General features: G+C 45.3%; 2 protein-coding genes across 2 annotated transcripts; both read right to left on the reverse strand.

The window, feature by feature from the left end:
• Positions 1-939: 939 nt before the first annotated feature.
• Positions 940-9,280, reverse strand: LOC118964895. Its single transcript, XM_036980333.1, has 5 exons — positions 9,200-9,280; positions 4,565-9,014; positions 4,360-4,438; positions 2,064-2,183; positions 940-1,460 (listed from the first exon to the last, which is right to left on the reverse strand). The coding sequence occupies exons 2-5, from the start codon at positions 8,750-8,752 to the stop codon at positions 1,306-1,308; spliced, it is 4,542 nt and encodes a 1,513-aa protein (XP_036836228.1). The 5' UTR covers positions 8,753-9,014; positions 9,200-9,280; the 3' UTR covers positions 940-1,305.
• Positions 9,012-23,543, reverse strand: LOC118964896. The gene is made up of 7 exons (XM_036980342.1): positions 23,172-23,543; positions 13,408-13,566; positions 13,010-13,177; positions 10,265-10,316; positions 9,871-10,045; positions 9,719-9,755; positions 9,012-9,442 (listed from the first exon to the last, which is right to left on the reverse strand). Exons 2-7 carry the CDS (start codon positions 13,507-13,509, stop codon positions 9,281-9,283), a joined length of 696 nt encoding a protein of 231 aa, XP_036836237.1. The 5' UTR covers positions 13,510-13,566; positions 23,172-23,543; the 3' UTR covers positions 9,012-9,280.
• Between the last annotated feature and the right edge of the window lie 2,848 nt (positions 23,544-26,391).

Genomic DNA, 26,391 nt, shown 5'->3' on the forward strand with positions numbered 1-26,391 from the left:
GAAGCAACATCTCAAGACATCAGTCAGAAAGTTAAAGCTTGGTCGCAAGTGGGTATTCCAAATGGACAAGCATACTTCCAACGTTGTGGCAAAATGACTTAAGGACAACAAAGTCAAGGTATTGGAGTGGCCATCACAAAGCCCTGACCTCAATCCTATAGAAAATTTGTGGGCAGAACTGAAAAAGCTTGTGCGAGCAAGGAGACCTACAAACCTGACTCAGTTACACCAGCTCTGTCAGGAGGAATGGGCCAAAATTCAGTCAACTTATTGTGGGAAGCTTGTGGAAGGCCACCCGAAACGTTTGGCCCAAGTTAAACAATTTAAAGGCAATGCTACCAAATACTAATTGAGTGTATGTAAACTTCTGACCCACTGGGAACGTGATGAAAGAAATAAAAGCTGAAATAAATCATTCTCTCTACTATTATTCTGACATTTCACATTCTTAAAATAAAGTGATGATTCTAACTGACCTAAGACAGGGATTTTTTTACGAGGATTTGTTAAGGGAATTTTTATCAATGATGACTAATTATGTATACATTTCAATCAGGACTGACTAGTCCAAATGCGATTATGTACTGTACATATATGAATTTTCTCTCTTGCTCCCATTCCCAATTGTATATAATATAATCAGGAGTTTAGTAACAATGACGGTCTGTTCCTTTGTACAAATCAATGAACTATCTCCAGATGGCATGGACGGACTATCTCCAGACTGTCTAGAATGCTGATTTACAATTACTGACCTTGGCTTCAGGCGAGGAGGGAAGGCTCGAGAACTATAGGGCCTCTCTACCCGTGTCATGAAGAGATAGAACATTTAGAAAACGCTGACGTCATTTTCAGTTTATAACCTGTGGAAAAATGTGTATGTACCAGTACTCTCTTGAATTAAACGCTGTTACCTGACTTTTAAGACCGGGGCTCTGTCCATTCTTATAAAAAATATTGGGTCTTATAATCCCTTTAGAATGCATTGACAGAGTAATGAATTCTGATTGGGAAATAATACAGAGGAATTTAGAATTCCTCTAACAGGATTAAATGTCAGGAATTGTGAAAAACTGAGTTTAAATGTATTTGGCTAAAGTGTATGTAAACATCAGACTTCAACTGTACCTAGAAGTGCACATATTCTTATTTTTTTTAATGTATCTTAAAAGTAAAAGTAATATAGTCAACTATACAACTTCTACTACTACACTTTATATCATCCAATAATATATAATGAAAAACACTCAACATTAATAATTAATGCAATTATGTTAATTTCAAATATTTATTTTGAAATATAGATTAGGTGCTCTTCTTTTTATAGCAGGAAGTAAAGGGACTGGAAAAGGCTTTGCCTATAGCTGAAAACATCCTGGAAATGAGCGAACGCTTCCTTGGTTTCTTCTTGGTGGAGCATACACTCTCTGTTTGGCAGGATTCTTGATCTTTGACAATTGCTGGAAAAAAAATGTAAACATAACATTTTCTTTAACTGACCCTAGTTAGTGTGAATAATTAGTATTGCATTATTATTATTTAAATTGTAATATTCTACATAATTTACAAATGTAGGCCGGCAGGTAGCCTAGCAGTCTCAATCCCCCTATTTAACGCAGAAGTGTTACATAGGCCCCCCCCCCCAGGGCTTAGTGCCAAAAAGAAGGGGATAAAAACATGCAATATATATATATATATATTCGTCAACTTATATCTCTAAAATTTAAGACAGACACTTCAGTTCCATGTAGTGAATCTGTTATTCAATGCATTTGTATGGGCAAATAGCAGTAAGGCCGATACAAACCCATCGGCCTAGACAGGGCTTAGACTCATGTGGGTTAATTACAAAGGTGCAACTCGTGCTGGAGACAATAAAAGGCCACGCTAACATGTGCAGTTTTGTCACACCACACAATGCCACAGATGTCTCAGAGACTGAGAAAAATAGGAGCAAGGAAAAACGCTGGTTGACTTGTTTTGAGGGAGCGTGCAATTGGCATGCTGACTGCAGGAATGTCCAACAGAGCTGTGGCCAGAGAATTTAATGTTTATTTCTTTACCATAAGCCGCCTTCAATGCCGTTTTAGAGAATTTGGCAGTATGTCCAACCGGCCTCACAACCACAGACCAAGTATATGGCGTCGTGTTGGCTGTAGGGTTATGGGGTGGGCAGGCATAATCTACGGACAACGAACACAATTGCATTTTATCAATGGCAATTTGAATGCACAGAGATACCGTCACGAGATCCTTAGGCCCATTGTCGTGCCATTCATCCGCCACCATCACCTCATGTGCATGGTAATGTATCGAAAGGCCTGCATACTCACCAGACATGTCACCCATTTAGCATGTTTGTGATGCTCTGGATTGACGTGTACAACAGCGTGTTCCAGTTCCCACCAATATTCAACAACTTCGCACAGCTATTGAAGAGGAGTGGGACAACATTCCATAGGCCACAATCAACAGCTTGATCAACTCTATGCGAAGGAGAAGTGTCACGCTGCATGAGGCAAATGGTGATCACACCAGACACTGACTGGTTTTCTGATCCATGCCCCTACCTTTTTTTAAGGTATACAGTGCCTTGCGAAAGTATTCGGCCCCCTTGAACTTTGCGACCTTTTGCCACATTTCAGGCTTCAAACGTGAAGAATCAACAACAAGTGGGACACAATCATGAAGTGGAACGACATTTATTGGATATTTCAAACTTTTTTAACAAATCAAAAACTGAAAAATTGGGCGTGCAAAATTATTCAGCCCCTTTACTTTCAGTGCAGCAAACTCTCTCCAGAAGTTCAGTGAGGATCTCTGAATGATCCAATGTTGACCTAAATGACTAATGATGATAAATACAATCCACCTGTGTGTAATCAAGTCTCCGTATAAATGCACCTGCACTGTGATAGTCTCAGAGGTCCGTTAAAAGTGCAGAGAGCATCATGAAGAACAAGGAACACACCAGGCAGGTCCGAGATACTGTTGTGAAGAAGTTTAAAGCCAGATTTGGATACAAAAAGATTTCCCAAGCTTTAAACATCCCAAGGAGCACTGTGCAAGCGATAATATTGAAATGGAAGGAGTATCAGACCACTGCAAATCTACCAAGACCTGGCCGTCCCTCTAAACTTTCAGCTCATACAAGGAGAAGACTGATCAGAGATGCAGCCAAGAGGCCCATGATCACTCTGGATGAAAGAGATCTACAGCTGAGGTGGGAGACTCTGCCCATAGGACAACATTCAGTCGTATATTGCACAAATCTGGCCTTTATGGAAGAGTGGCAAGAAGAAAGCTATTTCTTAAAAATATCCATAAAAAGTGTCGTTTAAAGTTTGCCACAAGCCACCTGGGAGACACACCAAACATGTGGAAGAAGGTGCTCTGGTCAGATGAAACCAAAATTGAACTTTTTGGCAACAATGCAAAACGTTATGTTTGGCGTAAAAGCAACACAGCTGAACACACCATCCCCACTGTCAAACATGGTGGTGGCAGCATCATGGTTTGGGCCTGCTTTTCTTCAGCAGGGACAGGGAAGATGGTTAAAATTGATGGGAAGATGGATGGAGCCAAATACAGGACCATTCTGGAAGAAAACCTGATGGAGTCTGCAAAAGACCTGAGACTGGGACGGAGATTTGTCTTCCAACAAGACAATGATCCAAAACATAAAGCAAAATCTACAATGGAATGGTTCAAAAATAAACATATCCAGGTGTTAGAATGGCCAAGTCAAAGTCCAGACCTGAATCCAATTGAGAATCTGTGGAAAGAACTGAAAACTGCTGTTCACAAATGCTCTCCATCCAACCTCACTGAGCTCGAGCTGTTTTGCAAGGAGGAATGGGAAAAAATGTCAGTCTCTCGATGTGCAAAACTGATAGAGACATACCCCAAGTGACTTACAGCTGTAATCGCAGCAAAAGGTGGCGCTACAAAGTATTAACTTAAGGGGGCTGAATAATTTTGCACGCCCAATTTTTCAGTTTTTGATTTGTTAAAAAAGTTTGAAATATCCAAAAAAATGTCATTCCACTTCATGATTGTGTCCCACTTGTTGTTGATTCTTCACAAAAAAATACAGTTTTATATCTTTATGTTTGAAGCCTGAAATGTGGCAAAAGGTCGCAAAGTTCAAGGGGGCCGAATACTTTCGCAAGGCACTGTATGTGACAAACAGATGCATATCTGTATTCCCAGTCATGTGAAATCTATAGATAAGGGCCTAATGAACGTATTTAAATTGACTGATTTCCTTATATGAACTGTAACTCAATAAAATCTTTGAAATTGTTGCATGTTGCGTTTATATTTTTGTTTAGTACACATTTGAGTGTATTGACTTACCTGTTTCACTGACGGCAGGGGTCTGGTTCTGGGAAGGTGTTGGAATGCAGTGGTTCTTCTTGTTGACCTTCTTTGTACACTGGGTAACAAACAGTCATTTGTACAGTAGGAGAAATTGCACACAAAAGGTATCAGTGTTTACCATCATACTGTACGTAATGAATAAAAATAATCTTTATAATTTGTATTTTGATGACATATGTACCTTTGGGTTGAGTCCACAGAGAGAGCTGAATCTTCCTCTCTTCTTTTCCTTTCTACCAGTTGTTGGAAGCCCAGAATTACCTACCTCGTCACTGCCAAGTGCATTGTGTGATGACAACTGGGTCATGGAGGGAGGTGAAGAGCTAGCCTCATTGCATTTAGTTAGTAGTTCCCTAGTTAATGATTTGACCAGGGCATCGTCAAATGCATAATCCGTTGACTTTATTGCAACCTGGAGCATCTTCTCTGACCCAAATTCTTGAAGAAGCCCCTTGTAGACAGCCTTGAAAATCTTTTTGATTTTCAGATTCTGGGGGTAGGCTTGAGTTGGTTCAAGGCCTGAGGTGCCACAGAACTCAGACAGAATCCTCTTTGTGGGAACTCTTGATGTTTCACCAATGTCAGAGGATTCCAGTAATGTGATAGGGGTGATCATTGACAGCAATCTAACAATCAGTAAAAGTACCAAAGAGGTGTAGTCATTGCCAGTGGAGTCAAATGATGCATGTGTATCAGAGTCCATGGCTGATGGAGTTGATGGATGCACAGAGACACTACACATCTCCAGATCTTTGTTGTCCATCTTGGATTCCACCTCTCCTAAAACTTGAATATCCACAGTTCCACCGTTGTGTGTGCTGCTGCCAGACAGAGAGGTTCTAGGCAATGATTTGGCACTAGACTGACGGCTAGTGGTCATGAGAGCCGGTCTGTCAGAGTCAAGTGTTCCAGCATCAGTTGGGGACAACCCATTGATTATGTTCATCAACTCTGATAATTCTTCTGATGAACTGGAGGCCACAGAACAGGTATCCATGACCTGATTGACCATTATATTGGTGAAAAGGCTCTTTGTGTCACAGTAAACCTGTGAGGAACTAATGGAGATGGCAGAAGAGCTCGGGATAAGCTGACTTGTGTCCTGCAGAGAACCGTCAGAGATGACAGTCTGGCAGAAATCGGATCCTTGTGTTGGTGGAGGAAGCCAGAAGACAATCTGCTGTAGCAGACGTTTTATTGACTCCGTAGCAAAGGAGTACACAAGGTCAGATGGAAACTCCCTGGATTCTTCAGAAGCATTCAATCCTGTCTTCAGCTTCAAAAGAATAGAGTCAGACACGCTCTTGCCAGCTGGCACAAAAAGAGCCTGGGGGGTGTTGTGACTTTTTATGAGCTCATAAACTTTGTCAGTGAGCTCATGTGAGAAGTTCTGAAGACCGTCCCTGGGGCTGAGTCTCGCAAGTCTCCTTGTAAAAGAAATGACATCATCTGCAGTTGCTATGTGTTCCGTATCTTCTCTTGGAATGACCTCCATAACAGTGTCAACTATGGCAGAAATGGTTTGCCTTGTGTAATTTGTTGACCCTTGTGAATGAGTTGAGGAGTCACTCATATCAATGACCGAACTCCTAATGATAGGACAATAGATTTCAACAGGCCACTCATTGGGGACTGGAGTGCCTGGAAGAGAATTTGTAAAATCACTCTGGGACCCTCTGGTCATGGCAGAGGTGATGGACAGGGAGGACTTTGAGGAGGATGGCCGGTGTATCTCATTTCCATCAGTTCTCACCATGTCAACATCCTCCAACATGGAGCCCACGATGGAACGAGTCAAGAGGCCTTTCTCTGAGGTGCTCATCCTCTCTGACATAGACACTCTCCTCTGGATTGTCATCAGAGTCTGACTAATTAAGGTTTTGGAATAATTTACCATGCTGGTCTGGCTGCCTTCATGTTCACTGTAAGTCATTTGGGTAGAAGTAGCTGTTCTGCATATGGATTCGGCATGTTTGGGGGCCTCAACCACATTGTCTAGGAGGACCGGTTGTTGCTGGGCAAAAAAATCCTTGACCTTGGTGAACACATTGTTGAACAGGTTAACAGTGCCTGGCCAAATGATATTTCCTTTCACATTGGCCCCGTTGTGAACACTGACAGGAAGGGTTGAAGCTGACAGGGATCTCTCTAACTGGCCAGACACTGAAGCATCAGACATTTTAGTCATCTGGGTGAAGCTATTAAGGTCTTTAGTGATGCTTATGACGATGTTGGATGCTGCAGAATTGGTATGCAGAGAAGAGGTGAACAAAGATGGAGTTCCACTCTTCTGAAGGATTTTGACATCACTTTCATTACTGGACTCTGCACAAATGTCTGCACTTCTACCATCAAGGTTGGTATTTACAATGCCAATTAACCCTGATTGAAGGATCCCACCAGCCATATGTGAGGCTTTAGTTTGAAACTCCTCAGTACATAGTTTGTCAAAGGCTGTGGATTTAAGACTTCTAGAGGATGCCTCCTCCTCAATATTGTTGATCTCACCATGCAAATTGTCCTGTGTATTGACAGCATAGTCATAAACAAATAAATATGGTTTGGAGGCGGCAAGGACGTCAATCTGAGAAACAACGGCATCCAAAAGCTTGGACAGGTCTTCTGTATCTCCTTTTAGGCTAGATATGCATTCCTCCATGGATTCCTCGGAGTGATACACAGTGAGGATCTGACTAATGACCTCCTTGGTACAGGTTTGAAGGTCTGCTTGGATTTCAAGAGAATCACTATTACAAGTCACCTGAGAATCTAAACTTTCACTAGGAGCCTGTTTGAGAGTCTCATTATGTATTGGTGTAACACCATCGATGACCTTTACAGAGTCTTGGCAGGGAGTGAGAAACCACCTCAGCATTTCTCGAAATCTATGATATATAATACGAGCAGCAGAAAGGGTGCTCACTTTTGACATTTTGAAATTTTCAGAGTCATGTGCCTGCATGGACTGAACAATAGTCTCCACATCTGTTACAAAAGTGTCCAGCAATTTAGATGCTTCCGAGTCTCCCAGTAAGCTGTTTGTAAAGGGGTTGACAGATCTCAGAGCTTCACTCACTGCCTTTCTAGCCTTTGTCTGGAAAGACACACTGGAGAGTTTCTTCATATTTATAACTGGAAGACTCTGGGTAGATTCACTGTTGGTGGTGCTGTCCTGCAGACCAAGTGGAAAGGTGAGATGGGAGAGACATTGTTCACTGTCTAACAACTCAGATGGTGAGGCGGAACAAGAACTGGTGAAATCATTCAAGTCAGACATGATGCCATCCACAAATAGAATGGCCTCCAGAGACTCTTCAGAATCACACTCTCCAACAGAAGATGAGAACTTCTCCATCACCTCAGTCTTATACAAGACTAGAACCTGGCTGGCAATCGCTTTTGCGGTGTCAAGGAGGACTTGGTCTTGCAAATACTTTTTGAGAGCCAAGAGAGGTTTTGGGGTCTCACTTTGTCCTTTTTGTTCATTCATAGATGAGGTAATTAAAAGTGGTTTACAAGAAATGGTGTCCGATGTGTCAGCCTCACCATTACTGGAATGACCGATGTCCAGGCACAAAGTTGGAAACATTGTGAAAGGATCTTTTGTGCTCTCCACAAATGTACTTGCGAGATCCCCTTTTTCTGGACAGGTAAGGAGTCTCTTCAGCGTATTTTTCATGTCGTAGTAACAACCAACAGTGTAAGACCAGATCTTACTTTGATGGTTTTCAAGAAGGATCTGCTCACTCTGTGCAGGGGAGCAGGATGCCCTGATAGACTGGGTAAGATTGTCCATGTCTGAAACAAAGGTACTTAAAAACTCAGAAGCCTCAGGGTCAATCATAAGGTCTCTGATCTCACCTATCCTAGGAGTTGGACTAGATGATGTAGTGCCAGAACAACATGATACACAACCCCTGAATCTTTTAACGATCTCCCGGATCGATTCAATGGCCTTGGTCTGAAACTCCTCAGTGAGTAGTCTGTCCATACTTTGTGTTGACAGACGAAGACTAGATTTGGTACCTTTGATATTGAGGTTGCTCTCTACTTGTTTTAGCATCTCCTCAGGACTTTTACAAGCTTCAAGCCTCTTCATATGGTCAGCAACAACACAAAGCAGTTCCCTCTTGTCAGGTTCATTTTCCTCCTTATTGCTGAAGTTCAAAACAGTGCCACTGAGGGCTGTCATGACCTGTCCTGTTAAATGTGTCATATCCACCTCAACACCATCCTCTCTGAGAACAACACTCTGCTCAACACTCTTCCCATTAATGTACATCTGAAGTATGTTGGAAACGCCAGACACCATCTCCTCAACCACCTTGGTGCTGGAGACACCACCACTGGCAAAAATGACAGGGGACATTCGCCCAGAGATGGGAGTTTGGATGGCCACAGAGATGATGGAATTGACTTTCTTTGACACTTCTCCAACAATAACCCGGGATAGACTTTGAGTGTCTACCTGGCCCTCTCTTTGGATACAGAGGACATTGTTCAGCGACTCTTTGAAGGAATCCTGGACACCAGTGAGGAGACTGTCCTCAGTGATCCCAAAAAAGTCACTGAGTGGCTCAGATGAAATAGACTCACCATCTCCCTGAGTATTTGGCAACAATGTCTGAGACCTTTGAGAATACAAAGCAAACAATACAGCATTCCATATTCAATAGTGGATACTGTAGTCACATTAATGCATAATTCAGTAATCAATTAAATTGGTCATTAAGAGTAAACTGTAACACAGATAACAAAACATATTTTCACAAAATGGGTTATGAATAGTTAGGTGAAACCGAATGACTGAACATACCCATTACGAGAGGAGCTTGATTTAGCCGTGCAAGACCTTGAGGATTTGCTGCTGCCTCTCTTGCGAACCTTCAGGTTTGTGCTAGAGGATCTCTGATTCTGTCAGAGACTTGCCGGATACTGGAGACACATGGCTGTATATCCGTACAAAACGGAAAATTGCAGGGATGATGACCTCCAGGATGGCCTCAGATACAAACCGCACAATCTCCAGGCACATCTCTGCAAGCAATGCCCTCATCACCTGTAGGACCGAAACAGTGTAGGTAGATTACGCATAGCCGGGCTCTGAAACCAAGCTCCTCAAAGAGATACCAACAATCTCACATAAGTTCATGAGAATCATGAAAGTGGCATACATTGGAAAGCATGAAAAGCAGTAGGCTACTAAAAAGCTCTTTGTATATAACTGTTTGTGATAATGTGGATGATACTGTAGATAGATAAAAGGCTTGTATCTAAATTTCTTGAAATATCTATTAATATATCTATGAATAATTTTCAAGGTTAAGGGACTTACAGGGTCCATCCTGCCAATGCTTAACTGCCTCCATTGCCTTTCGGAGATAATTAGATGTTTTTAGCACCAAAAAGCACACCAACACACATACAATTTATAAAATCCTCCAGATGACATTGCATTCAAATACTACAACAGAAGGTTAGACATACTCCTCAGTAAGTTTTTCCAGAAACCGGATGATAATCGGGTTGAAAGCATCCGGATTGATTGGCGGGAGGTCAAGAGCCCTGGTCTGACAGGCCCTGGAGACACACTCATTAGATTGTCCCTGGTGAGATGTCCCCTGAACTGTCATCCCAGAGAATTCCACAGATGTAGAGGGACCTGTGTGCAAAGCAGCATTCACCAAGGTAAAGAAGTCAGAAAACATGTAACCTTCTAAGGCAAGTATGTATTAGCCAATTTTGTGTACTTTGTGAAGATAAGTACCCAACAAAGGATTATGCACTCTGCTATTAGTCCTCTGCTCAATAGATGTCCATACTAAATCACATTTACATGCAAAAGGACTACATTCAGTGAAATTAGAGTTTAATTTATGACCTGCATCTGTATCAGTGATCTGCTCCACTTTGTTTCTCTTGGTCCTCTTGGTCTAAAAAGACAATACAGTCAATGATATATACGTAGATACTGTATGAAGCCATTCCAATACAGCCCTTTGAGTAGAGCAAGGGTAAGAATGATTATAGGGCTGTCCCCGACGAAAAAAAAATATTTATAGACCGAGAGACATCCTGTTCTAATGTTAAAATGTATTTTTCCATATTCAGACACACCCTATGTGTTTGAATACAATCACCTACATAGGCACTGAGCTTGTCTGATGCTTTAAGCACACTGTTTGATTAAATAATTAAGACACACAAATGACTCAAAAAAGAGCCCGATGGTGACACTGTATTATTACAGCATAGCAAAGATTAAAAACAGCCGAATCTGTGAAATTGCTTAATTCAACATTTAGCCGGTGCATGAGGCTTGGTGCTCACAGAATCAGTAGGCTATTAAACAAATACTCAAACAGGCAACAGAAGCTATATCTGTCTTATTTCTGTATACATGTATGCAGTACCAGTCAAAGGTTTGGACACACCTACTCATTCAAGGCTTTTCTTTATTTGTACTATTTTCTACATTGTAGAATAGTAGTGAAGACATCAAAACTATGAAATAACATATATGGAATCATGTAGGTACCAAAAAGTGTTAAACAAATCAAAATATATTTTATATTTGAGATTCTTCAAAGTAGCCATCCTTTGCCTTGATGGCAGCTTTGCACACTCTTGGCATTCTCTCAACCAGCTTCACCTGGAATGCTTTTCCAACAGTCTTGAAGGAGTTCCCACATATGCTGAGAACTTATTGGCTGCTTTTCCTTCACTCTGCGGCCCAATTCATCCCAAAACATCTCAATTGGGTTGAGGTTGGGTGATTGTGGATGTTAGGTCATCTGATGCAGCCCTCCATCACTCTCCTTCTTGGTCAAATAGCTCTTACACAGCCTGGAGATGTGTTGGGTAATTGTCCTGTTGAAAAACAAATGATAGTCCCACTAAACGCAAACCTGATGGGATGACGTATCACTGCAGAATACTATGGTAGCCATGTTGGTTAAGTGTGCCTTGAATTCTAAATAAATCACAGACAGTGTCACCAGCAAAGCACCCCCACACCTCCTCCATGCTTCATGGTGGGAACCACACATGTGGAGATCATCTGAACACCTCCTCTCACAAAGACATTGTTGGAATTTGGACTCATCAGACCAAAGGACAGATTTCCACCCATCTAATGTCCATTGCTCGTGTTTCTTGGCCCAAGCAAATCTCTTCTTATTATTGGTGTCCTTTAGTAGTGCTTTCTTCGCAGCAATTTGACCATGAAGGCCTAATTCACGCAGTCTCCTCTGAACAATTGATGTTGAGATGTGTCTGTGACTTGAACTCTGTGAAGCATTTATTTGGGCTGCAATGTGAGGTGCAGTTAACTCTAATGAACTTATCCTCTGCAGCCGAGTTAACTCTGGGTCTTCCTTGCCGTTGGCGGCCCTCATGAGAGCCAGTTTCATCATAGCGCTTGATGGTTTTTGCGACTTGATGGTTTTTGCACTTGCACAATTTTTCGGATTGACTGACCTTCATGTCTTAAAGTAATGACGGACTGTTGTTTCTCTTTGCTTATTTGAGCTGTTCTCGCCATAATATGGACTTGGTCTTTTACCAAATAGGGCTATCTTCTGTATACCAACCCTACCTTGTCACAACACAACTGATTGGCTCAAATGCATTAAGAAGGAAAGAAATTCCTTTACTTAATTTTTAACAAGGCACACCTGTTAATTTATTAAATGCATTCCAGGTGACTACCTCATGAAGCTGGTTGAGAGAATGCCAAGAGTGTGCAAAGCTGTGATTAAGGCAAAGGGTGACTACTTTGAAGAATCTCAAATATAAAATAGATTTTGATTTGTTTAACACTTTTTTGATACCTACATGATTCCATATGTGCTAATTCATAGTTTTGATGTCTTCACTATTATTCTACAATGTAGAAATTAGTAAAAATAAAGAAAAACCCCTTTGACTGATATATATATATATATATATGGATGATTTACAAAGCCAGGCACATTTAACAATTAGGCTATTAATTATAGACCTAATTTAGTTGGTTTTCCTCTCTCCTCAATTGTCTTAGACAATTAGGCTAAGGCAAGGGCTGTTTCCCCGTCTCTACTGCTGCTGCCTCTGCAGCATTGTTCTCAATCCCAATATGCTGGTTAACTTTGCTATTATGCACATAGCAACATAGGAAAGGGTGGCAATTCTACGGAGCACTGAAGATTATGTTTCAGAACCACGGACAGCGACCGTATCCAATGCAGGAGAAAGCACATTTGCTATAAAATAATATTTGATTTATTAGTGTTGCACCATTATTTTAACATAATATAACCATATACAATTTCAGTATCACATCTTAGCGGGATGGACTGTGCCATCCCTGTGGCCTCGGCAATGGATTAGTCAACTGAGACAGGCGCGAATCAGACAGGTGTCCAAGTGCACCATGAAGAAAAAAAACTTTTGCGACTGCTCAACTTAAGAAATCCCAGTCAACCAACAGCCTATTGACCAAACTGTCGAACAAATGGGGTCAGCCCTAGATTTACTATTAGGAGATAAAAGGGTATTGCATGGGCAATTTACCTTCCTCAGAACAACATGCTGTAGGGGCAGGTTATAGATATGAAAGATATCTCTGCTCAATCTATTCCCTTACCTTGACTTTATTTCTCTTCACGGCATCCGGCTCCATCTGAGGCAGGGGATCCTTCTTCACCTCATCCTCATCTTCATCATTCTGATTATCAACAAAATCTATCTCAGCTGCATCAGTATCAGTGCTCTGTTCAACTGTGGGCCTGTTGGCACTGGTCTTCCTCTTGGTCTAAAAAGACAATAGTCAATGACATACTGCATGTTGCCGTTGCTATACAGGCCTTTGAGAAGAGCTACAGTAAACAATTGGTGATTGAATATTAAGAGATGGAAGTCTGTTGTAAGGACAATTTACCTTCCAACCTCACAACAACATGTTATATGGCATATTTGACAGGTTTAAAGTGTGGACAGGTAAGACCCCAGATTTCCCTTTCTCTCCTCAGTCTATTCTCTCACCTTAACTTTTCTCCTTGTCACAGCCTTCAGCTCGATCTGAGGCAGGGGATCCTTCACTTCACTATCTTCTGGATAGTTTAAACCCAGGATATCATTCTTCATTTTCTGGACTTGACCTTCCAAACTTTGATGATCATGTGGATCATCCTCATTTAAACTCTGATTGGAAAAAATGAGACCATTCTTTAAATGCTCGTGGATATGGACAATATACCACAGCTAAGAGCTGTTCTTACACATGACACAACGCACAGTTATTATAAACTGGTTACCAACTTAATTAGAAAAGTAAAAATAAATGTTTTGTCATACCCGTGGTATATGCTCTGATATACCACAGCTTTCAGCCAATCAGCATTCAGGGCTCAAAACACCCAGTTTATAATGGCCAATATTTAGTTTTTTAAAGAACAGGTTTTCGCTATAAATCCACATAGATCATATTGCCTGATATCAAGATTCGTAATTAATGCGTTATGGAGTCACCTATTATTAGAATAATTTAGGTAGAATTATGATAAATAGCCTACTGCTGTTATCTTTGCAAGGATCATATTTCAAATCAAATCAATTTTATTTATATAGCCCTTCTTGCATCAGCTGATATCTCAAAGTGCTGTACAGAAACCCAGCCTAAAACCCCAAACAGCAAGCAATGCAGGTGTAGAAGCACGGTGTCACACCCTGGTCGAAGTATTTTGTGTTTATCTTTATTTATTTGGTCAGGCCAGGGTGTGGCATGGGTTTTTGTATGTGGTGTGTATGTATGGGGATTGTAGCTAGTGGGGTGTTCTAGCTAAGTCTATGGCTGTCTGAAGTGGTTCTCAATCAGAGGCAGTTGTTTATCGTTGTCTCTGATTGGGAACCATATTTAGGCAGCCATATTCTTTGAGTTTGTCGTGGGTGATTGTCCTTAGTGTCCTGATGTTCCTGTCCATGTGTTTTCACCAGATAGGCTGTTTAGGTTTTCGTTACGTTTATTGTTTTTGTAGTGTTTGTGTTTAGTGTGTTTTTTTTCATTAAACATGAATCGCAATCGACACGCTGCATTTTGGTCCGACTCTCCTTCTCACGAAGAAAACCGTTACAGAATCACCCACCACCAACGGACCAAGCAGCGTGTCAACAGGCAAGAACAGCCCAAAGTGGAGTACAGTATGGACTATACTTCTTGGGAGGAGATAGACAGGTGGGCGGTCGACCCAGGGAGAGTGCCGGAGCCCGCCTGGGATTCGATGGAGCAGTGCGCGGAAGGATATAGGAGAATGGAGTTTGCGAAGCAAGCAAGGCGGCGCGGACGGAGGCCCCATAGTCAGCCCCAAAAATTTCTTGGGGGGGGGCTCAGGGAGAGTGTGGCAGAGTCAGGAGCCAGACCTGAGCCAACTCTCCCTGTTTATCGTGAGGAGCCAAGGAGGAGACCAGAACCAGAGCCGGTGTTGGAGGTGAGCGAAACAGAGACTGTGAAGGAGTTAATGGGGAAATTGGAGGAGAGAGAAATGAGGGAGTTGCTGTGTTGGTGTTTTAAACATGGAATTCGCCCGACGGAGCGTGTCGGGGATTTGATGGCACCTGGGTCAGCGCTCCATACTCGTCCTGAGGTGCGTGTTAGTCGGCTGGTGAAGATGGTGCCAGTCTCACGTACCAGGCCTCCTGTGCACCTCCCTAGCCTTGCACGTCCTGTGCCAGCACCGCTCTCAAGATCTCCAGTACGCCTTCACGGTCTAACCCATCCTGTGCCACCTCCACACCCCAGCCCTCCGGTAGCAGCTCCCCGCACCAGGCTTCCTGTGCGTGTCCTCGGCCCAGTACCACCAGTGCCAGCACCACGCATCAGGCCTACAGTGCGCCTCGCCTGTCCAGCGCTGTCGGAGCCCTCCTCTCCAGCGCTGTCGGAGTCTCCCGCCTGTTTAGCGCTGTTAGAGCCTTCCTTCTCTACAGCGCTGCCGGAGTCTCCCGCCTGTTCAGAACTGCCAGTTTGCAAGGAGCTGCCAGTTAGCATAGAGCTGCCAGTTAGCATGGAGCTGCCAGTTAGCATGGAGCTGCCAGTCTGCAAGGAGCTGCCAGTCTGCAAGGAGCTGCCAGTCTGCAAGGAGCTGCCAGTCTGCAAGGAGCTGCCAGTCTGCAAGGAGCTGCCAGTCTGCAAGGAGCCGCCAGAGCTGCCTGTCTGCAGGATGCCGCCAAAGCTGCCAGTCTGCAAGGAGCCGCCAGAGCTGCCAGTCTGCAAGGAGCCGCCAGAGCTGCCAGTTAGCATGGAGCAGCCAGGGCCGCCAGTCAGCATGGAGCAGCCAGGGCCGCCAGTCAGCATGGAGCAGCCAGGGCCGCCAGTCAGCATGGAGCAGCCAGGGCCGCCAGTCAGCATGGAGCAGCCAGGGCCGCCAGTCAGCATGGAGCAGCCAGTCAGCATGGAGCAGCCAGTCAGCATGGAGCAGCCAGTCAGCATGGAGCAGCCAGAGCAGCCAGTCAGCATGGAGCAGCCAGAGCTGCCAGTCAGCATGGAGCAGCCAGTCAGCATGGAGCAGCCAGAGCTGCCAGTCAGCATGGAGCAGCCAGTCAGCATGGAGCAGCCAGAGCTGCCAGTCGACCAGACTCTCCCAGATCTGCCAGTCGACCAGACTCTCCCAGATCTGCCAGTCGACCAGACTCTCCCAGATCTGCCAGTCGACCAGACTCTCCCAGATCTGCCAGTCGACCAGACTCTCCCAGATCTGCCAGTCGACCAGACTCTCCCAGATCTGCCAGTCGACCAGACTCTCCCAGATCTGCCAGTCGACCAGACTCTTCCAGATCTGCCAGTCGACCAGACTCTTCCAGATCTGCCAGTCGACCAGACTCTTCCAGATCTGCCAGTCGACCAGACTCTTCCAGATCTGCCAGTCGACCAGACTCTTCCAGATCTGCCAGTCGACCAGACTCTTCCAGATCTGCCAGTCGACCAGACTCTTCCAGATCTGCCAGTCGACCAGACTCTTCCAGATCTGCCAGTCAGCCAGGATCTGCCAGCCAGCCAGGATCTGGTAGATTCATCAACCTGCCTGAGCTTCCTCTCACTCCTGAGCTTCCTCTCACTCCTGAGCTTCCCCTCAGTCCCGAGCTGCCTCAGTCCCGAGCTGCTCCTCAGTCCAGTGGGGTTCTGGGTGAGGACTACTAGGCCATGGTCGGCGGCGAGGGTGGACTATCCAGGGACGCGAGGAGAGGGGACTAAGACATTGATTGAGTGGAGTCCACGTCCCGCGCCGGAGCCGCCACCATGGACAGACGCCCACCCGGACCCTCCCTATTGTTTTGAGGTGCGTTCGGGAGTCCGCACCTTAGGGGGGGGGGTTCTGTCACACCCTGGTCGAAGTATTTTGTGTTTATCTTTATTTATTTGGTCAGGCCAGGGTGTGGCATGGGTTTTTGTATGTGGTGTGTATGTATGGGGATTGTAGCTAGTGGGGTGTTCTAGCTAAGTCTATGGCTGTCTGAAGTGGTTCTCAATCAGAGGCAGGTGTTTATCGTTGTCTCTGATTGGGAACCATATTTAGGCAGCCATATTCTTTGAGTTTGTCGTGGGTGATTGTCCTTAGTGTCCTGATGTTCCTGTCCATGTGTTTTCACCAGATAGGCTGTTTAGGTTTTCGTTACGTTTATTGTTTTTGTAGTGTTTGTGTTTAGTGTGTTTTTTTTCATTAAACATGAATCGCAATCGACACGCTGCATTTTGGTCCGACTCTCCTTCTCACGAAGAAAACCGTTACACACGGTTTGATGTATAACAAGTCCCATAGGTTATTATAATGCATACATTTTTTTACAATATTAAAAATGATAATATTAGCGGTACAATTAACATTAGCCCACACCGCCACCCAGCTGCCACTACTTGCGGCATCCCTATCGGCATGTCCTGCATAAAAAAAGACGGTGCAGCGGTTCCTGCACCACTGCATGGGGCTTCTCTGTTAGCAATTCATAGGCTTACCTTATTATCCTCCATGGTTAAAGTCTATGGCTGGAGCCTATGTTCCCATTATGTAAAACTTTACCAAGTGATTACCAGAGATACACTACCGCATTTTATACGGTAACTCAGCCAACGTCATAATGTGAATGCACTTTTACGTAATAAAACAACTTTAGGGATGATCTGTCAATCAATGCAATCAGCGACGCAATACTGGATCCCCAATACAACTAAAAAGACCACTCGAAACAATCAATACTGGTGTATTATCTACGTTTCCGTTTTTTTGTACAATAATGTGATAAGACAACAAATAAATAAGTAATGATACCAATGATGAGCAATACATAACTGTTAGGTGCGTGAATGAGGACCCAAAAGCGAACTAACTTAAACAGAGCTTCTTTAATAACCAAACATAGGTAGGCTCAGATAGACCGGCAGATTCCGACAGGACAAGGTTACAGCAAACATGACGATAGTCTGGCTCAGGCATGAAACACAACAAACAAGAATCCGACAAGGACAGGAACAAAAACAGAGAGAGATATAGGGGACTAATCAGAGGGAAAAGGGGAACAGGTGGGAGAAGGGGTGACGAGGTAGTCAAGAGGAGACAAGGAACAGCTGGGGGAAAGCGGGGGAGAAAAGGTAACCTAACAACGACCAGCAGAGGGAGACAGGGTGAAGGGAAAGGACAGAGACAAGACACAACATGACAGTACATGACAGTACCCCCCCACTCACCGAGCGCCTCCTGGCGCACTCGAGGAGGAAACCTGGCGGCAACGGAGGAAATCCTCGATCAGCGCACGGTCCAGCACGTCCCGAGAGGGAACCCAACTCCTCTCCTCAGGACCGTACCCCTCCCAATCTACGAGGTACTGGTGACCACGGCCCCGAGGACGCATGTCCAAAATTCTACGGACCCTGTAGATGGGTGCGCCCTCGACAAGGATGGGGGGGGGGGGGGGGAGACGAACGGGGGCGCGAAGGACGGGCTTGATGCAGGAGACATGGAAGACCGGGTGGACGCGACGAAGGTATCGCGGAAGAAGAAGTCGAACTGCGACAGGATTAATGACCCGAGAAATACGGAACGGACCAATGAACCGCGGGGTCAACTTGCGAGAAGCCGTCTTAAGGGGAAGGTTCTGAGTGGAGAGCCAAACTCTCTGACCGCGACAATATCTAGGACTCTTAGTTCTACGCTTATTAGCAGCCCTCACAGTCTGCGTCCTATAACGGCAAAGTGCAGACCTGACCCTCTTCCAGGTGCGCTCGCAACGTTGGACAAAAGCCTGAGCGGAGGGGACGCTGGACTCGGCGAACTGAGATGAGAACAGCGGAGGCTGGTACCCGAGGCTACTCTGAAAAGGAGATAGCCCGGTCGCAGACGAAGGAAGCGAGTTGTGGGCGTATTCTGCCCAGGGGAGCTGTTCTGACCAAGACGCAGGGTTACGAAAAGAAAGACTGCGTAAGATGCGACCAATAGTCTGATTGGCCCGTTCTGCTTGACCGTTAGACTGGGGGTGAAAGCCGGAAGAGAGACTGACGGAAGCCCCAATCAAACGGCAAAACTCCCTCCAAAATTGAGACGTGAATTGCGGACCTCTGTCCGAAACGACGTCTGACGGAAGGCCATGAATTCTGAAAACATTCTCGATGATGATTTGTGCCGTCTCTTTAGCAGAAGGAAGCTTAGCAAGGGGAATGAAATGAGCCGCCTTAGAGAACCTATCGACAACCGTAAGAATAACAGTCTTCCCCGCTGACGAAGGCAGTCCGGTGACAAAATCTAAGGCGATGTGAGACCACGGTCGAGAGGGAATAGGAAGCGGCCTGAGACGGCCGGCAGGAGGAGAGTTACCGGACTTAGTCTGCGCGCAGACCGAACAAGCAGCCACGAAACGACGCGTGTCATGCTCCCGGGTGGGCCACCAAAAACGCTGGCGAATGGAAGCAAGCGTACCCCGAACGCCAGGGTGGCCGGCTAACTTGGCAGAGTGAGCCCACTGAAGAACGGCCAGACGAGTAGGAACGGGAACGAAAAGAAGGTTCCTAGGACAAGCGCGCGGCGACGGAGTGTGAGTGAGCGCTTGTTTTACCTGCCTCTCAATTCCCCAGACAGTCAACCCGACAACACGCCCCTCAGGGAGAATCCCCTCGGGGTCAGTGGAGGCTACTGAAGAACTGAAGAGACGAGACAAAGCATCAGGCTTGGTGTTCTTAGAGCCCGGACGATAAGAAATCACGAACTCGAAACGAGCGAAAAACAGCGCCCAACGCGCCTGACGCGCGTAAAGTCGTTTGGCAGAACGGATGTACTCAAGGTTCCTATGGTCAGTCCAAACGACAAAAGGAACGGTCGCCCCCTCCAACCACTGTCGCCATTCGCCTAGGGCTAACCGGATGGCGAGCAGTTCGCGGTTACCCACATCATAGTTACGTTCCGACGGCGACAGGCGATGAGAAAAATACGCGCATGGGTGGACCTTGTCGTCAGAGAGGGAGCGCTGAGAAAGGATGGCTCCCACGCCCACCTCTGACGCGTCAACCTCGACAACGAACTGTCTAGAGACGTCAGGTGTAACAAGGATAGGAGCGGATGTAAAACGATTCTTGAGGAGATCAAAAGCTCCCTGGGCGGAAACGGACCACTTAAAGCACGTCTTGACAGAAGTAAGGGCTGTGAGAGGAGCTGCCACCTGACCGAAATTACGGATGAAACGACGATAGAAGTTCGCGAAGCCGAGAAAGCGCTGCAGCTCGACGCGTGACTTAGGGACGGGCCAATCAATGACAGCTTGGACCTTAGCGGGATCCATCTTAATGCCTTCAGCGGAAATAACAGAACCGAGAAATGTGACGGAGGAGGCATGAAAAGTGCACTTCTCAGCCTTCACAAAAAGACAATTCTCTAAAAGGCGCTGGAGGACACGTCGAACGTGCTGAACATGAATCTGGAGTGACGGTGAAAAAATCAGGATATCGTCAAGGTAAACGAAAACAAAGATGTTCAGCATGTCTCTCAGGACATCATTGACTAATGCCTGAAAGACAGCTGGAGCGTTAGCGAGGCCGAAAGGAAGAACCCGGTATTCAAAGTGCCCTAACGGAGTGTTAAACGCCGTCTTCCACTCGTCCCCCTCCCTGATGCGCACGAGATGGTAAGCGTTACGAAGGTCCAACTTAGTGAAAAACCTGGCTCCCTGCAGGATCTCGAAGGCTGAAGACATAAGAGGAAGCGGATAACGATTCTTCACTGTTATGTCATTCAGCCCTCGATAATCTATGCAGGGGCGCAGAGACCCGTCCTTCTTCTTGACAAAAAAAAACCCCGCTCCGGCGGGAGAGGAGGAGGGGACTATGGTACCGGCGTCAAGAGCTACAGACAAATAATCTTCGAGAGCCTTACGTTCGGGAGCCGACAGAGAGTATAGTCTACCCCGGGGGGGGGGTGGTTCCCGGAAGGAGATCAATACTACAATCATACGACCGGTGTGGAGGAAGAGAGGTGGCCCTGGACCGACTGAACACCGTGCGCAGATCGTGATATTCCTCCGGCACCCCTGTCAAATCACCAGGCTCCTCCTGTGAAGAAGAGACAGAGGAAACAGGAGGGATAGCAGACATTAAACATTTCACATGACAAGAGACGTTCCAGGAGAGGATAGAATTACTAGACCAATTAATGGAAGGATTATGACAAACTAGCCAGGGATGGCCCAAAACAACAGGTGTAAAAGGTGAACGAAAAATTAAAAAAGAAATGGTTTCACTATGATTACCAGAAACAGTGAGGGTTAAAGGTAGCGTCTCACGCTGAATCCTGGGGAGAGGACTACCATCCAGGGCGAACAAGGCCGTGGGCTCCTTTAACTGTCTGAGAGGAATGTCATGTTCCCGAGCCCAGGTCTCGTCCATAAAACAGCCCTCCGCCCCAGAGTCTATTAAGGCACTGCAGGAAGCTGACGAACCGGTCCAGCGTAGATGGACCGACAAGGTAGTGCAGGATCTTGAAGGAGAGACAGGAGTAGTAGCGCTCACCAGTAGCCCTCCGCTTACTGACGAGCTCTGGCCTTTTACTGGACATGAAGTGACAAAATGACCAGCGGAACCGCAATAGAGACAGAGGCGGTTGGTGATTCTCCGTTCCCTCTCCTCAGTCGAGATGCGGATACCTCCCAGCTGCATGGGCTCAGCACCCGAGCCGGCAGAGGAAGATGGTAGTGATGCGGAGAGGGAGGCGACGGAGAGCGCGAGCTCCTTTCCACGAGCTCGGTGACGAAGATCAACCCGTCGCTCAATGCGAATAGCGAGTTCAATCAAGGAATCCACGCTGGAAGGAACCTCCCGGGAGAGAATCTCATCCTTTACCTCTGCGCGGAAACCCTCCAGAAGACGAGCGAGCAAGGCCGGCTCGTTCCAGCCACTGGAGACAGCAAGAGTGCGAAACTCAATAGAGTAGTCTGTTATGGATCGATTGCCTTGACATAGGGAAGACAGGGCCCTGGAAGCCTCCTCCCCAAAAACAGATCGATCAAAAACCCGTATCATCTCCTCCTTAAAGTCTTGATACTGGTTAGTACACTCAGCCCTTGCCTCCCAGATTGCCGTGCCCCACTCACGAGCCCGTCCAATAAGGAGAGATATGACGTAGGCGACACGAGCAGTGCTCCTGGAGTAAGTGTTGGGCTGGAGAGAAAACACAATATCACACTGGGTGAGGAACGAGCGGCATTCAGTGGGCTCCCCAGAGTAACACGGCGGGTTATTGATTCTGGGCTCCGGAGATTCGAAAGCCCTGGAAGTGGCCGGTGGATCGAGGCGGAGATGGTGAACCTGTTCTGTGAGGTTGGAGACTTGGGTGGCCAGGGTCTCAACGGCATGTCGAGCAGCAGACACTTCCTGCTCGTGTCTGCCTAGCATCGCTCCCTGGATCCCGACGGCTGAGTGGAGAGGATCCGAAGTCGCTGGGTCCATTCTTGGTCGGATTCTTCTGTTAGGTGCGTGAATGAGGACCCAAAAGCGAACTAACTTAAACAGAGCTTCTTTAATAACCAAACATAGGTAGGCTCAGATAGACCGGCAGATTCCGACAGGACAAGGTTACAGCAAACATGACGATAGTCTGGCTCAGGCATGAAACACAACAAACAAGAATCCGACAAGGACAGGAACAAAAACAGAGAGAGATATAGGGGACTAATCAGAGGGAAAAGGGGAACAGGTGGGAGAAGGGGTGACGAGGTAGTCAAGAGGAGACAAGGAACAGCTGGGGGAAAGCGGGGGAGAAAAGGTAACCTAACAACGACCAGCAGAGGGAGACAGGGTGAAGGGAAAGGACAGAGACAAGACACAACATGACAGTACATGACAATAACATTGTAAATAAGAATGTGTTCTTAACTGACTTGCCTAGTTAAATAAGGATAAATAATTTTTTTAAATAACAAATCAAATGCAGTAATTTGAAAATAACTATTGAGGGCGACTACGAACCAGTTTTGAATAAACGAGGACAGAAGCATACCATGTGTTGTTGGGTCAGAGGCGAAGGTTCATAGTTGAAATGAGAAAAGAGGGTGGCGCACGCAGAAATACGAGTGGTTCACCGTGGTGGCAGCAAAATAAACTTCAGAGAGCCAGTTATTACAAATGACATGAGCTAAACCTGAATTAACTGTATGTCACAAGTATGGCATGGATGCAAACTGTAGCCCTGGCTAGCACGTTAGCTAACGTGTTACTGTATAGCTACAACAAGTAAACAAGCTACAACAACTACACAAGTATTCTAATCTTGAGAGAAACGTACCGTTGGCTATTGTTGTCTGTGGTCCTGTAGCTCAGTTGGTACAGCATGGCGCTTGCAACGCAAGAATTATGAGTTCGATTCCCGGGAGCACCCATACGTAAAATGTGTATGTGCATGGCCATTGCTTCGTCCCACAACGAGCTACTGTTGATACAGACGACTCGTTGCAGAAGCTTCCGTACGGAGTCTTCGGTCCTTGATCAACCAACTCAAATGGAAATAACGTTTCCACTTAACAGCGGCATATTCCGTATCTCTAGGAACAATACTTTGCGGGAAAGCGCAAGCATGATCGTAGCTAAATCGCTTTGGGTAAAAGTTATTACTAAATGGTTTATACACAGAACCAGTGCAGTGGTGGAAACAGTACCCAAATGTCATACATGACTGAGTCATTTTCTATTAAGGTATCTTTACTTTAAAGTCACCCAGTAAAATACTAGAGTAATAGTCTAAAAGTATTTGGATTTAAATATACTTAAGTATCAAAAATGTAATTGGATAAAATATACACTTATAAACCTATAAATAATTTACATTTACTTATATTAATAAGCAAACCAGACGGCACCATGTTTTTTTTTTCATTTATGGATAGCCAGGGGCTCCAACACTGACCATTTTCAAATTAAGCCGATATATATTAAAATGTTAGATTACAACATTGTGCAAGTTTTGTCCATTGTGCCAATGAAGCTGTTCTTATGCTACACCCTCGGGAGTGTGGTGTCAGGAAAATAACCTCACGCTCAACAAAACAAAGGAGATGATCGTGGACTTCAGGAAACAGCAGAGGGAGCACCCCTCCTAGCCACATCAACAGGACAGTAGTGGAGAAGTGGAAAGTTAAGTTCCTCAGCGTACACATCACGGACAAATTGAAATCCAATCAAATGTATTTATATAGCCCTTCGTACATCAGCTGATATCTCAAAGTGCTGTACAGAAACCCAGCCTAAAACCCGAAACAGCAAGCAATGCAGGTGTTGAAGCACATTGGCTAGGAAAAACTCCATAGAAAAGCCAAAACCTAGGAAGAAACCTAGAGAGGAACCAGGCTATAAGGGGTGGCCAGTCCTTTTCTGGCTGTGCCGGGCAGAGATTATAACAGAACATGGCCAAGATGTTCAAATGTTCATAAATGACCACCATGGTCAAATAATAGGTCTGGGACAGGTAGCACGTCCGGTGAACAGGTCAGGATTCCATAGCCGCAGGCAGAACAGATGAAACTGGAGCAGCAGCACGGCTAGGTGGACTGGGGACAGCAAGGAGTCATCATGCCAGGTAGTCCTGAGGCATGGTCCTAGGGCGCAGGTCCTCCGAGAGAGAGAAAGAGAGAATTAGAGAGAGCATACTTAAATTCCCACAGGACACCGAGACTGAAAAACAGCTTCTATTTCAAGGCCATCAGACTGTTAACCAGCCATCACTAACATTGAGTGGCTGCCGCCAACATACTGACTCAATCTCTAGCCACTTTAATAATTAAAAATTGGATCTAATAAATGCATCACTAGTCACTTTAAACAATGCCACTTTATATAATGTTTACATACCCTACATTACTCATCTCATATGTATCTACTGCATCTCGCCTATGCCGTTTGTGTAACGGCAGATCTCCTCTTCGTCTGAAGAGGAGTAAGGATCGGACCAAGATGCAGCATGGTAAGTGTTCATGACGATATTTGAATAAAGACAAAAGACAACTCGAACAAAAACAATAAACGATAACATGAAATCTACACACACACAAAAAAAAACCAGTACCGTGTGGCGACAAACACACACACGGAAACAAACAACCACAAACCAACAGTGAAACCCAGGCTACCTAAATATGATTCTCAATCAGAGACAACTAACGACAGCTGCCTCTGATTGAGAACCATACTAGGCCGAAACAGAAACCAAACATAGAAAAACAAACATAGACTGCCCACCCCAACTCACGCCCTGACCATACTAAATAAAGACAAAACAAAGGAAATAAAGGTCAGAACGTGAAAGTTTGGCCATCGCTCATCCATATATTTATATGTATATATTCTTATTCATTCCTTTACACTTGTGTGTGTGTGTAAGGTAGTTGTTGTGAAATTGTTTGATTACTTGTTAGATATTGCTACACTCGCATTAACATCTGCTAACCATGTGTATGTGATTTGATTTGATTGAATGTTTTCCCCATAAAACCTACCACTGCTTTAATTTCTAATTTGATCAGTATTGGTTTATGCTTTGTTAAAATTTGTGTTTAAGCAATAAACAAATTAAAAAAGAAAAACTCTGGTTGAGACTCTGGCGGCTCAGGACAGACGGGAGACTCTGGCAGCACTGGAGAGGACGAAGGCTCTAGCAGCGCTGGACAGGCGGGAACACCTGTAGGCCGAAGACGGAGAGACAGCCTGGTGCGGGGGGCTGCCACCGGAGGGCTGGTGCGTGGAGGTGGCACTGGGTAGACCAGACCATGCAGGCGCACAGGAGCTCTTGAGCACCGAGCCTGCCCAACCTGGTTGAATGCTCCCCGTAGCCAGGCCAGTGCGGTGAAGTGGAATAGCCCGCACTGGGCTGTGCTGGCGAACCGGGGACACCATGCGTAAGACTGTTGCCATGTACGCCAGCCCGAGGAGACGCACTGGAGACCAGATTCGTACCTGGCTCAATGCCCACTCTAGCCCGGCCGATACGAGGAGCTGGAATGTACCGCACCGGGCTATGCACATAAGCAATAAACAAATACAAAAATAAAAACTCTGGTTGTAAACTGACTGCAGTAGCTATGTTTTTGGTATCGCTCAAGTCATACTGCGTGTCATTCCTCAACTGTCTGGATTTTACATTCATTTTGGACCTCCACAAAACTGACACACTAAATCAACAAACTGTTTTTGTACATATTCAAGTAGCGATTCATAACATACAAATACAATCAGTACATGGCTTTCCATTAATTTCTTAAACTCATTGGAAATTAAATGGAATTCAACTATGCTATAATCCCACTGAAACATGAATAAGCCTCATTCAGATGATTTTATATGGTCCTTTACACACCAGCTCCGTGGGAAAATTGGATCCTGGCCAAAGCCACAAGTTCATTCAAAAAGTGTGAGACATCTAGGATGAGTTTTTTACAATTTTAATGTCAACTGCCATATGTTGATGTACATGTCCAACTGGTTTCCTCCTATTTTCAGACTACTGATGCCAGACT

The sequence above is a fragment of the Oncorhynchus mykiss genome, chromosome 1, assembly GCF_013265735.2.
Source record: "Oncorhynchus mykiss isolate Arlee chromosome 1, USDA_OmykA_1.1, whole genome shotgun sequence".
In the NCBI taxonomy this organism is placed as follows: domain Eukaryota; kingdom Metazoa; phylum Chordata; class Actinopteri; order Salmoniformes; family Salmonidae; genus Oncorhynchus; species Oncorhynchus mykiss.

Bases quoted from the DNA above. Each gene is read 5' to 3' on its own strand.
- LOC118964895 (XM_036980333.1), bottom strand. From the start codon at position 8,752: ATGTCCCCTGTCATTTTTGCCAGTGGTGGTGTCTCCAGCACCAAGGTG. The intron at 4,439-4,564 runs GTACATATGTCA...TTTGTTACCCAG, and splicing joins TCTGTGGACTCAACCCAAAG to TGTACAAAGAAGGTCAACAA. The intron at 1,461-2,063 runs GTAAAGAAATAA...TTTTTTTTCCAG, and splicing joins GGCATTGAAGGCGGCTTATG to CAATTGTCAAAGATCAAGAA.
- LOC118964896 (XM_036980342.1), bottom strand. From the start codon at position 13,509: ATGAAGAATGATATCCTGGGTTTAAACTATCCAGAAGATAGTGAAGTG. The intron at 13,178-13,407 runs GTGAGAGAATAG...TTGTCTTTTTAG, and splicing joins TGACAAGGAGAAAAGTTAAG to ACCAAGAGGAAGACCAGTGC. The intron at 10,317-13,009 runs GTAAGGGAATAG...TTGTCTTTTTAG, and splicing joins TGAAGAGAAATAAAGTCAAG to ACCAAGAGGACCAAGAGAAA.